At 46.2% G+C, this 12,241-nt stretch overlaps 1 protein-coding gene across 2 annotated transcripts in view; it reads right to left on the bottom strand.

The window, feature by feature from the left end:
- GRIP2 (glutamate receptor interacting protein 2) overlaps positions 1-10,110 on the bottom strand; it is a 218,783-nt gene extending 208,673 nt beyond the window's left edge. The window contains exon 1 of one of the 2 annotated variants that reach the window (XM_072347253.1): positions 10,052-10,110. In XM_072347253.1, coding sequence (XP_072203354.1) covers positions 10,052-10,106 — 55 coding nt within the window. In that variant the 5' untranslated portion in view covers positions 10,107-10,110. Of the gene's footprint in view, positions 1-2,400; positions 2,564-10,051 lie in introns of those variants that run through there. The other variant, XM_072347250.1, reaches the window with a different exon arrangement.
- Positions 10,111-12,241: the final 2,131 nt, after the last annotated feature.

Genomic DNA, 12,241 nt, shown 5'->3' with positions numbered 1-12,241 from the left:
CCAAAAAATCCCCAGAGATTCTCCCACCTGCCCACATCTCCCAAAGTAGAAATCAGCCTGTGCTGCCTTTGCTACTGAAAGCCTGGGAACAGCAAGGATACAGAAGCCCCAGCCTTAAAAGGATGCACACATCCCATGCACAGGAACAATGATGAGTTAGAGAACGCAGCACTGCTGCACCCTGGTCAGTAGTCACCCCTTTCCTTTACTGGAAGGAAGGTTTAAGGCAGAACACACATGGAAAAATCACTGGGGGTGGTGTTTTGAAACAGCAGTCATCCTTCAGTACAGCTCATGGACATCCTATGTTTTCCTATGTGATTTACCATGGCTGACCTTTTCAGTATCGACTGTGATTAATGAAGCTTCCAACCCAGCACTGAATGGCTGCAAATTGCAAGAGATGCTCATCACATTAACATGCAGTAAGTACTGCAGTCCTCAGTGAACACACAGTTGGGACAGGGAGCATTCATGGGGAGAAGCTCCCTGCCTTTGGAGCAGAATTCTCACATCTGCATAGCCAGGGAGATGCCAATGAGGCAGCCCCAACTTGTTCTGAGTAAGAAAAACTGAGAGTCAGTATTTCTTTATAGACTGGTTGGAGGTTTGCTTGCAAAACCTGGAACACTGCAGAGATGCCCTGGCAGCGTTAGGCATAACGCGATGCAAAACTTTCTCCAGAGTCCAGTTAAAGCTCATGCTGTAGCACTGCAGCACTAACAAGCACAACGGCACCTTCTGTATCCCCAGCAAAGGGCTGAACTATGTACTGCATACAAGCATCAAACCAGCTGCCTTGGGGGAAAGCAGAAAGTTCTCTACAAATACAGCATGTTCTTTAGCAGATGCATAGCTTTTCCCTTAGACAGAGCATCACCTTCAGTCTGTGAGATTTATTCCCTCCAGAAAAACCTCTCTGATTAACACTGACTTCCAACTATGCAAGCCACCCAAAGAAATAAACGCAGTGCCATCAGGGAAAGCATCCAACATCCCTGAAGGGATGCAAGGTGGAGACCAGTACACCAGTTAGAGATGTGCTGCAGTGCTGGGGCTGAGGTGAGTGCAAGGGAAGATGAGGAGGAAATGCATTACACAGACCCCAGAGATGAGAGCCGGTGTATGCAAATCAAGTAATGTGCCAAACCGTACACAGCCGCATGTCAGGGCTCCCTGCTATACCTATTCTGTAGAGCCCCGGGTCCAGCAGAGCAAGAGCATTCCTACGAACTGCAGCAGGGCAGCACTACACAGCACTGCACCAGGGCTGAATTCACGCAGGCACGTCTCGGTTTGCAGAACAGGAGACGGATTTTCCCTTCTACAGGACAAGACTTCCGATTTCTAACAGCGCTGTGCCTGGAAACCGAGATCTCAGAGGGGTCTCGGATACCTGAAATAAACAGTGTGCTCCCAAAGCAGCGGGAGGGAGGAAGCGGCGGCAGAAAGGCAGAGCAGACTCAGCCCCGACCCCGCACGAGGCACCGAGCAGCGCAGTCTGTCCGTGCTTACTAACCAGCAGGACCAGAGAATTCCCTGATCCGTGCATCACTCGCACCGAGCGGTACAACAGTGCTGCTTCAAATCTTTGTTAAGCTTAGCACGGCAAGGCCTGGAGAGGCAGGTGGGAAAAGGATGCAAGAGAAAAAAACTCGCTTTTAAATCGCTCTAAGCAGTGGGCAGTAAAGCTGAGGTTCAGCTTGTTCGTGCCCGTCCCGTTTCCTGCACCTGTTTCAGGAGATCACAACAGAACCGCGCTTTCCGATGCTGAAACTTTCCCACCGCTGCCCCCAATTTCGCTCCGGATCAGCTGTACAGAGCCCGGGTCTCTGCCACCCGGTGCCGCCCCGCCGGAGCCTTCTCGCGACCTCCCCGAGCCGCAGGTCCGGCACTCGTTTCACACCTCGCACCGCAGCACGTTAAGCAAAATCATTCACAGCCGCCGCGAGCAATTGTAAGCGGCACAATAGGAACGAGATTAACGCCACGCGTCCTCTGTGCAATTCGCAAACCCTCTAATCCCCATTTTGGAGTTGGGCACTGGGAAGAATCACCAGCTGAAGGCAACAGCACCGGGAGCTCAAGAAAGTTGGAGCTCAAAATGCTCCCAGCAAAACCGGGTAACGGGGCGGCAGGCTGCGTTCGGGCTTTCTCCCACCGCTTAGAGAAAGAGAAGCGAGACCGAGCGCCAGAGCTCATCCCCGCCTGAGGACAAGAGGACAGATCAGCTGCAGCGAAGTTTAACGGCATTCGGAGACCTCCCCCCCCCTCCCCGCTCGTGGAGCTCTGCGCCCAAGCTCAGAGAGACCCTCCTCCAAAATAACGTTAATAAAAGCAAAAGACGGAGAAAGAGAAAGAGCGCATCCCTCAGTCCACCTTCCCACGGCCGACACTCACCATCCTCTTGCATCCGCTGCAGGCACAGGGCGAGGCTCTTCCTCCAGCCCGGCATGGCGGCGGGCAGCACTGCCGCCCCCCGGGGCAGCGGCACGGCTCAGGAGACCCGGGGGGGGCTGGTGAAAGCGACGCTGCGAGCGCTCCGGGCTCCCCGGCGCTTTATGGCCGGGCGGGGCGAACGGCGGGGCCGGGCCGGGCGCCACGGGAACCGCCCCCGTCTGCGCGCAGCGGCGCGGCCGAGGGGCGATGGGTGTTCGGCCGCCCCGTGCCGCCGCGTTTAACGCGTTGCTTTCCCTTTCTGCTTCAATCCCGGCACCTTTTGCACCGAACGCCCTGCCCTGGCACTGGCTGCGCTCGTGGATTCACGTTTGTGTCCGAGTTGGGCTCTGCTGGGAGGGAAGTTGCACGGTGGTCGGACTGCTGGGTTTCATCTTTGTCATGGCTGCGTGTGAGCAGGTGAAGCCCGGGGGAGGGGAGGCTGGATAGCATCTTTGTCATTTCTTCATATTCTAGAGATTTCAGTGCTTTTATGCGAACACAAAGGAGATGTTTATTGCATGTACCGTGGCTGGCGTGTTTTTAATTTCCTGGGAGCAACGTATCTGTGCAATGACTAGCTGCTTCTTTTTGTTCGTCGTCAGGCCTTTCATTATCTGGCTGGTAGGTCTCTGCATCTCTGCCTCTTTTTGCAAGAGCGATAACATTATGTGCAACAGCTGCTAGAAACTAAAATATTACGGACCAAGCTGTCCTCGGGAGAGCATGAGCTAATTCCAGGGTCAGGATGCACCTGGACCAGCATGGCAGCTGCAATGCCATCCATCCAGAGATGCCTACATAGATTCCAGCTTAATTTTAAGAGCAGCTTTTCTGTCCCGTTGCTGTAGGATAGGCAAGGGTCAGCCCTGCCCTTAGCTCATGACTGAGAAGCACTTACCGTGCTGATTGCTAGCACCCAGCTCTGCAGGACATATGCTGGGCATTGGGCTCAGACAGCTTTCTGAAGCCTGGTGAAAGCTGAAGTACCTTAGCCCAGGGGTACCTGGGAGTGATCCTGCTCAGAACACCCTTCTGCAACTCTTTGTTTTCCTGGGAGAAAACCAGCTTCAGAAGAAAGACAGACCTACCAAAGTCAGTGACTGCAGCAGAGCCTGAGGGAATGAGAATCCTAACAGAGGTACTTGAGTTAAACAGCCACTGCTAGATCAGCTGAGTATTTTTCATTCTTCCTCTCACAGGTTCTTGAAAAGCAACTTAGGAGCTGGACTGGAGAGTATCTGTTTTGAAGTTGCCATCATTACAGTGCTTTCCCCACAGGGTCACACTCAGATAATCGCAACCCCACAAGAATAGCTCTCTTCATTTAAGTATAAGAGTTTGCAGCACTGCAGAATGCAGACAGTGGTACAGCATGGCTGAGCACTGCACAGGAGGTTCCCATCACAGTAGAGCAGTAGGTCACACACTGACTCCCCCTCCATGACTGTGAGCAGGGAGTTACCCATTGGCTTACAGGACAGTGATTGCACCTGCAGGCTTATTACATCCAGCTAGAGAAACTTCTTCCAGGAGCTTTCCTGAAGAGCATTAGCAGCAGGAACAGAGAGCTCAGCCCCTGTCCATCTTCTGCTAGCAGCACAGAAACCAGAAATCCCTAATGCAAACATTCACAAAAACATATTTTTTACTGTATTTGTAATTAGAGTACAAGTAGGGATTGGCTCCCCATTCGGCCCATTGAACTTCTCAAAGAGATCCTTTCATTAAATTAAATGTGACGTTTTTCTGCAGATCACTTCTCAGGAGGAAGCACAGCCCTCTGCAATTTGATTGCAAACATACGTGGTAGCTTTGGGACTAGCAGCAAATCACAGCTCCGTAGCTGGATTTGATCAGGGCGCATCAGGCTGACTCATGGGAGGTTTGTGACGTGCACAAAATATTCCAGCTGACAACAACACTCCAAAACTTGTTTGTGTTTCTTAAGAGAAGAGGGAGGAGCCAACACTCAATCGAGAGACAAAACACAGCAGGTGGGGCCAAGTGTTGCTGGGCTCTCCATCTGACTCAGACACCCACTCAGTTCCACCACCTGAGTTCCTCAGCTGTAATTTATAATTGCTTGATGATGTGCAGGTTCTGTGTATGAGAAAAGGGTTCCCAGAGAAGTAACTGTTACTGATCTAACATCACCCTCGGTAAAAGTTCTGAGAGTCTGAGGAAAGCAGGACATATGAAGATGCTCTTAAAATTAAGATCAAATTGATACTTTCTCTGCCTAAAAGTTTGCCTGCTTTGCCATTCATGCTGGCTGCTCCCATAAAAACCCTTCAGCTTTAATGCCTTTAGACCATCAGGGCTACAACAGTGCTACTTTTAAAGAACATTAGTGCCACAGAAATAATTAAATGTGAAAACAGCAAGCACAATACTAGTTGAAAATGTAGCCTGGGGCTTTTAGCAATTGAATTTAACACCTACATTATTGTAGAAATACCCAAAGCTAGAATGGAGAGACTCCCTAAAGCACTCCCCATTAGCCTAACTTTAATACTCAAGTGGGAAATTGAACCAGAGAAAACAAAGCAGCGGGTCCTGAATGGCAGGATTGCTCCCAACAAGTCTGTAAAGAGCAGTCTATGCAGCCCTTCAAACACTGCACTTCCACCCAGCAGCTTTCATTGGCATATCAGGAAACAGTTGGGCCAGTTGTGCTTTAAATCCTATTGTAGCTTCAGGAAGAAAAGATGAAAGCACAAAGTTTTCCAATCTCAGAAGCTGGCTGTTAAGAAAGGCTTGGGTCTGTTGCCAAACGTGCAAACTATCATTGCTCTGTTGCATGCTCTGTTGCATGCTGTATGCACAGAGCTGTGAGCAGACATTGATATCGGACCTTTTGTGAAAAGAGGTTCCCTAATACAAGGCAAATCCCATTTTCCTGAGAGGGTTAAGGAAGAACATCCAGGCTTTCTTGCCTTGACCTGTATGTCTCTAGACTTCTCCAGCATTCTCCTGTCATGCACTCCCTCATCTTGGACGTCACTGACTTTGTCAGCCCATAATGACAATAAACTGACTCCTTGCAACCAGGAAAGTTAGGAAAAACAGACAGCTTTTGCTACTAGCCCCAAAGCAAGTGATTTAAGAGGTCCCCTTTACTGTTTTTGAGGCAGTGAGGATCTAGCACTTGGGAAACCCTTAGGAGCAGCTTTGCTGTCCACTCCCAGCAACTTGGGTGAAGACGTACCACAACTGAGGGGCATCCTCCATGGCCACAGCACTTTAACCAGTGACACGGCATCATGAAACACTCTGGGAAAATGGGAAATACACCCCGATGCAGCCGGGGTATCTGCTGTTGCAAGTTTACCTACTTAAGCTATGGGCCTTGTCTCCTGTATTGATTTACAGCTATTGCCTGGCAGCATTCAATATTAAGATCAAGCTAGAAATTACTTTGACCTCTGTAATCCTGCAAAATAAGATCTACTTAGGTATCTAAACTCATCTTCTCATTTCTCTCTCCCTCTTCTGAGCTTACTTTATTAAGTAAGAGATAAGTTTCCTCTCTCTGCTGAGGTTGGGCTGCTGTGAGTGATGATGCACTGCACCCTGTATTCCTACAGCTCTGCATGGGACAGGCAGGGAACCATGGGCAGCCTATTTCCATCCCACTGTGACAGGTAAGTGGCACACAGCTACTTTAACAAAGTCTATTTTCACCTCCCAGGCACGTAAAGTGGGGCTGGAGACTGATAAATACGTCACAACACCATCAAGAGGGATTTGTTTCACTGATGGATGCTACCTATATGCAGCAGTGTCCTGTAGCCCACAGAAGCAGTGAACAGGTTTGAGATCATGGAACTTAGAAGTAATCCTGTCATGCTAGAAGGTTAAAGGCAGCTTTAAAATGGATTATCCTTGTTGCTTCCACCAGAGGTTGATCAATAGCAAATTCACCTATTAATCCCACTTGGTTCTGTTTTGCCGCCAACACACACAGTACAGTTTATTGAGTCTGATGTCTGCTCTGTGTTGGGAACTTCAAGGCATACGTTCATACTACAGATTTCTGCAGAAGTACTCACATCAAATTAGGTTGTGAAGGCTGAAAGCAGGCTGTCATTCCACCTCTCCTGGGTGATTCTCGTCCCTCTGAAAAGCTGAGCATCTTTCAGAGAAGATGACTGTGGAATTTATTGACACAAGAATAGACCCCACTTATAAGCACCTTGAGTGTGTAGTTACCACTGGGCTCTGTCCCTGCTCAGAAGCTCAGAGGGGTTCCTTCTTTCTGCCCCAGAGATGTGCACAGAGATCAGTCAGTCATAGCACTGTAAGAGCCACTTTAATTTGATTGGAAAGGCTGCTCTTGGAAACACATTCCTTCCCCTTCCAAAACTGCCTGCAGGTTTCCCTCCTTCCCTTTTGTCCTTCTGTTAGTTCCTGCTTTGTACATACCATCTTCTCCCCTAAACACACATATTCAATACTGCCTCAAAGTTCTTCATTCCAGGCAGCAAGATTACAATTTGCCTCTGGCTGCACAAGATTTCATCCCTGCTCCCTGCTGCAGAGGTGCCCCAGGAAGGTGAACTCTCTAGATGAACTAGATCCTCTAGATGAACTAGAGGATTTAGATGATCTTTGAGTTCCCTTCCAGTCCAAGCCATTCTATCATTCAATCTCTTCAAGAGGAAACCGGGAGCTGCGTTAAATGAGTTTGAGGTGAGCTTCAGTTGTGCTTCCATGGCAGATGTTTTGGCACATGAGAACAGACTCAGGTTTTTCTGGTCAGGGAACAGAAGTAGTTAGACAAGTGAACAGGAAGCAGAAAGGAATGCTACAGCTCCATTATGGTATGTTAAAAATCCTTACTGGGACCATCTTGCTTCCTTGCCCTTTTCATGGCAGACCAGCCCCAGCTGTCAGTAACACATTAATGACTGCAGTGCATTTCAGATCAGGAAAGGAGGAGAAAGACAGTTGCAAATCATTGCAATTAACTGTTAATCTTTATGGAAACACTCCATGTATTTGCAGGTACATTCAAAGGGGACAGAAAAGAGATAATAATGGCCATTGCAGTGTTTTGCCATAAACTTTCAGAAAGCAAAGCAGCTACTGACTATTCTGGCTCATCAGGTTAGGCTTAGGTCAGGTTGATCTTGAAGGTCTTTTCCAACCTAAATGAATCTATGATCTCTCCTACACTAATTAGCAAGAAAAATAGTGCTTTGGGCAACAACTGCAGGGGAAAAAAAGAAAGGAAAGCCGTCTTTACCTCCAGGTGGTGTAGGCCCCCTCCTCTGCTGTTCTATGAAGTACTGGAATTGCACACTTTGTACAGCTTCCTGGTATAGATGAGGAGTTGCTTGGCACTCGTCGAGGCTTTAATAAAGCAATCATTGGACTTATGCCTGATGTAATTATTCATTTTGAAATATTATTCTACTTCCCATTCCACTTGTCTATATTTGACTAATGGCAGCAGCACCACACACATTTCTATGTTCTCTATGTGCAGACACTCAGTATTTCTTTTCCCAATTATTTCCAAAATAACATCCATAATCACAGCTTCCTTTCGCAATACATATAGCAACACTTCAGTGCCTTCTGGGCTTCTATTTTAAGTAATCTTTGTATCAGGAGCTCTGTTCAAGGGACTGGAATCTGTTCAACAACAGGACAGGAATCACTCAGGCAAAAGAAATGTGTTCCCCTTTAGAGGGAATGGGTGTCTCAGTATCCCTGCAAAAAGGGCAGCCCTTTTGGAGAGTTCCTTACCTAAATAGTCTCATACTTGCAAGGGCACTGCCAGCTGTGAGTTTGACAATGACAGCTGTTATGCTCGTGCCACTTACCATATAAGCACTTGTCCAATTTTCATTGCACAGAGCTGGGCAAAGCATAAGCCAAAACTCAAATCCCACTAACCCATGCACAATTTGAACACACGACCTGAAAATCCAAAAGGAGCTCCTCTTGAAATTCTGGGTTCTCCACTTTACCTTTTTCCTCACACTACTTTTCATATGTGAGACTGAAAGAATGGGGAGAGGCAGAAAATTTGCTCCTCAAATGCTGGAGAGATGACAGAGAAATGCAGGGGGAAGACTGTCATTTATGGAAGGTTTCCTCTGCCAAATGTTCACAGTACCACAGAGAAATGAGCTACTTGGCTGCAACAATAGTCTTGTACTGCCCTCTGCTGTGCTGAGATCCAGCTGCCCGCACAAGCAATTCACCGCTGGGATTTGCTGATGGGAGTGAGCCATCCGCAGCTCTCTTTCTCCCTTAGGCACAGGTTCCTTGTACTAAGAAGATTTTGCTATATAGCCTTTTGAGCATCTCTTCAAACATGCATGACCACAAGGACCACGTACCTCTTCCACCACGTGGTTTGGGGGCAACTTGGGGTGACAGATGGTGAAAGAGCATTTTATTGCAGATAAGCTGAAGTGTTAAATTAAAGAGGAATTTGAACTAGAATGGGTCAGAGTTCTTAGCTACAGTGGAAAATGAAGTCCTATGATTTTAGGACATCCAACAGCAGATTTCCACCACCAAAATATCAGAGATGGAATACATAGAGAGTAGCTTTGTTTTTCCAAAACAAAAAGCCATAGCTGCCACTTAGCCACCTAGGCAGGCATATGGCAGATAACAGCTAGGTAACCAAGGCCTATATGCTGGAAAAACCCCATGGTCAATTACGCTGATGTAAGTCTCTCCAGTGCATCAAGGTAGAAATATTCGTATGCCAGAGAAGTATGTGATCATACGTTCAAATACGCAGATTTAATCATTCCCATGCATTAGGAAATCACATGCACAGCTACAGTCTGCTCAATTACACCAGCCTGCCTCCTGCTCAGTGTCAGGAATTATACCCTTCATAACTACAAAGGGAGCTGAAGGAGCACTAGACCCTGTAGCACATATTGCTGCCACCATGTCGAGTCAGGATACCAGAATTTGCTGCTACAAGCCTGTTGGCTTAAAATAATTCAACTCAAACCATGGGATATAAACAGAATCATTTCACAGACAGTGAAGGTGACGTAAATATGGGTTACACTATCACCCGGACACTAAATGAACATAAATAACAGGGTTTTGACTAAGAGCTAGAAGCAGCCTCTGTAGAAAGTTACAGACACGATGTACATGTGTCTGCCTGGCATGATCACTAACCAAAGATTTCTTTAAAAGAAGAAAAGCAGAGCATGAAGAAGGTATGAGGTCTTCTAAGACTCCAAATGTTATACTCTCTTAGCAACCTTCTAACAGACACACAGCTTGAGCAATGTACAAAGCTATATCTGCCAGGCCAGGTTCAGAGTACAGGCAGGGCTGTAAGCAGAGCAGGCATGAATTACTAACGCATCCTCACAGAGATCTGGAATGGTGCTTTCAAAGAGAAATAGATGGAAACAGATTTTCTCCTTACAAAAGGGCAAGATTATGCTATGTTGTTTTTTTTTGTTGTTGTTGTTGTTTGTTTGTTTTAAATAGCTGGTCAAATGTTTTGGGGTTTCCAGCAACATCAGTGGGAAGAAGCAGCACTGAGCCTAATTCCTTCCTGTGAGCATCCTAGATCACAGCCTCCCCCTATCGCTGTCATATTCCCCTCTTGCCTTACCTCCATCCTGCATTCTCTGCAGACAAAGAGCAAGGCTTTTCCTCCAGCTCGGCATCCCAGACCCAGCAAGAAATAAATTAGTTCGTAGCCTCCTGAAAGGGCTTGCAGATGTGCAGCTGGAATAGAAAACCCAGCTTCTTTATAGGGCTGTGCCTTGATGAGGAGGCAAGCTTATCTGTGCTTGCAAAGACAGGAAAACTTCATGCGAAAGCCTGATTGCAAACCATCCAGGCTGCATCTTGCTGCAGGGATGGAGCAACTTCACATGATCACAGCAAAAGAAGCAGATGGCGAGTGAAGAGTGGACAGATGAATGGGTAAACCTCAAGGAACTGAGCAGCTCCTTAAAGGGCAAGCTTGTCTTTTATGCCAGCTGCATAGAAACCACAAACAATAAAACATTCACAGCACAATTGTATTCCAATAAGTTCAGGCTCCTTTTCATGGAATGAACCTATCACCCTGCCTGCTCCCAGTGCAATTGATGGAGTAAATAGTTTTCTTTGGAACTTTCTTGCTTCATACATCACTAGTTCAGACAATTTATATCTCTTGGTATGGGAAATAATGAGAAACATGTTCACGTTCCGAGCTGGAACTCAATTTTTTTTTCTTATTTTTCAGTTTTAAGAGCATTTACACATTCCCTGAAGAAGGAATCATCATTATGTCCATTCTCAAAGCTTACTAAAATGTAAATAAAAGCCATAGTCATCAATAACAGCTTTCTAAATTCATTTCACTTGCAATAACTGTGGCCCTCCCACGGGTGCCGTGGTAAGATGGCATTAAACGTATTTCTGATCTAAGTTGTTATCTGCTTTTAGGGAATCCCTATTTTCTGGCTGCATCAGCAGAATTACAACCTGTACCCAAGTAGTGCATAACAGCTACTCCCTTTCTCATAACACTCGAAAAGAGAAGATGTTGTTGACACTAAACACAAATGAGTGCCTTATAAAATGCTGGTTTCCTAGAATAAGAAGCTACTTTAGACACAATTGCAATTTCTCATTATCCATCCAGAATTGTACTCTATAGCTATTTTGTAGCTTGCAAGAAGAACAAGCCAGCACAAAAGCAGGCTGGTACTGCAGCTCGTGACACAAGAAGCAAAGAGCAGTAGAGCTCTATGTGTACCAGGGAGATGTTACAAGCACTATTATTGTGCACAATTTCTGCCTTTGATTTTCAGCCCAGGATCACACAAACACTTCAAGCATTTAATTAAAGAATTAAAATCCTTGCCCTAACCCACGTGCAACTAATCCACAGTGCCCGTCTAGACTTATGATCAGCAAAGTTTTGGGTTTGTTTCATGGTTCCCTCCACCTGTTCCTTTTTGCTGCACCAACTCAGCACTTCCATAAATACAGTGATCAAATACAGAAACTTAGATTACTTTTCAGGTTTCTTTAGACAGAACTCAGTAAAAAAGAGATATGCTGGGACTTAATCTTGGGAAGAGATGTCCACATTACAAAAATTAAGTCGCAAACTGCTTTGCTTTTTCACAGTTATTTGTGCTCTCACACAATGGCTCTTTGAGAAACTGCATGGTTGGCTAGAGAATTAAACTATGGAAAGCAAAAAGTTCCTTCCCTATTTTAGAAAGGTGTTTGTTGATACAGCCCAAATTCCCTCGTAGGACAGCTTCTGAGATGAAAAACCCGGGAGAAAGAAAAGACAGGAGAAATTTCTTCACCACAGAGAAGCAGAGTTATGTTCCTTATGTCAAGCGGTTATGAAAATGCATGAAGACTCAGTGTCCTAGCACCAGTGTCTCACAAATAATCCAGCTGTTATGGGCCCTCAATTGTATTTCATCTTAAAGCAAAGATGTGGAAAGTAAGTCAGGTTTCATCCTACCCCAGGGCTTTGATGTTCTTACTTTCTATGATAAGCAAATCTGTCTCAGAACAGCAAATCCCCCCGACATCAATGTAATTTACTTTTGGATTATGGCAACCAGTCACGGACTCAGATGTGGATGATCCAAATTGTTTATTACAGGTTCTCACGTCACTTTATATATTCACAAGTTTCCTTTGTTTTTGTAAAGGCAGAAAGGAAAGCCAACATTCCCATTAACAAAGTATCCACAAACACTTTCTAAGCATGCAGGTGCTTATCCAATAAGAGCCATGAGCCATTCCTTTTGCTTTCCTCTTCTAGACATAACCTTGGTTC

This window comes from Excalfactoria chinensis, chromosome 12, assembly GCF_039878825.1.
Source record: "Excalfactoria chinensis isolate bCotChi1 chromosome 12, bCotChi1.hap2, whole genome shotgun sequence".
NCBI lineage: Eukaryota > Metazoa > Chordata > Aves > Galliformes > Phasianidae > Excalfactoria > Excalfactoria chinensis.
Note: the sequence above shows the minus strand (reverse complement) of the source record. Positions and strands in the feature narration are given on the sequence as shown.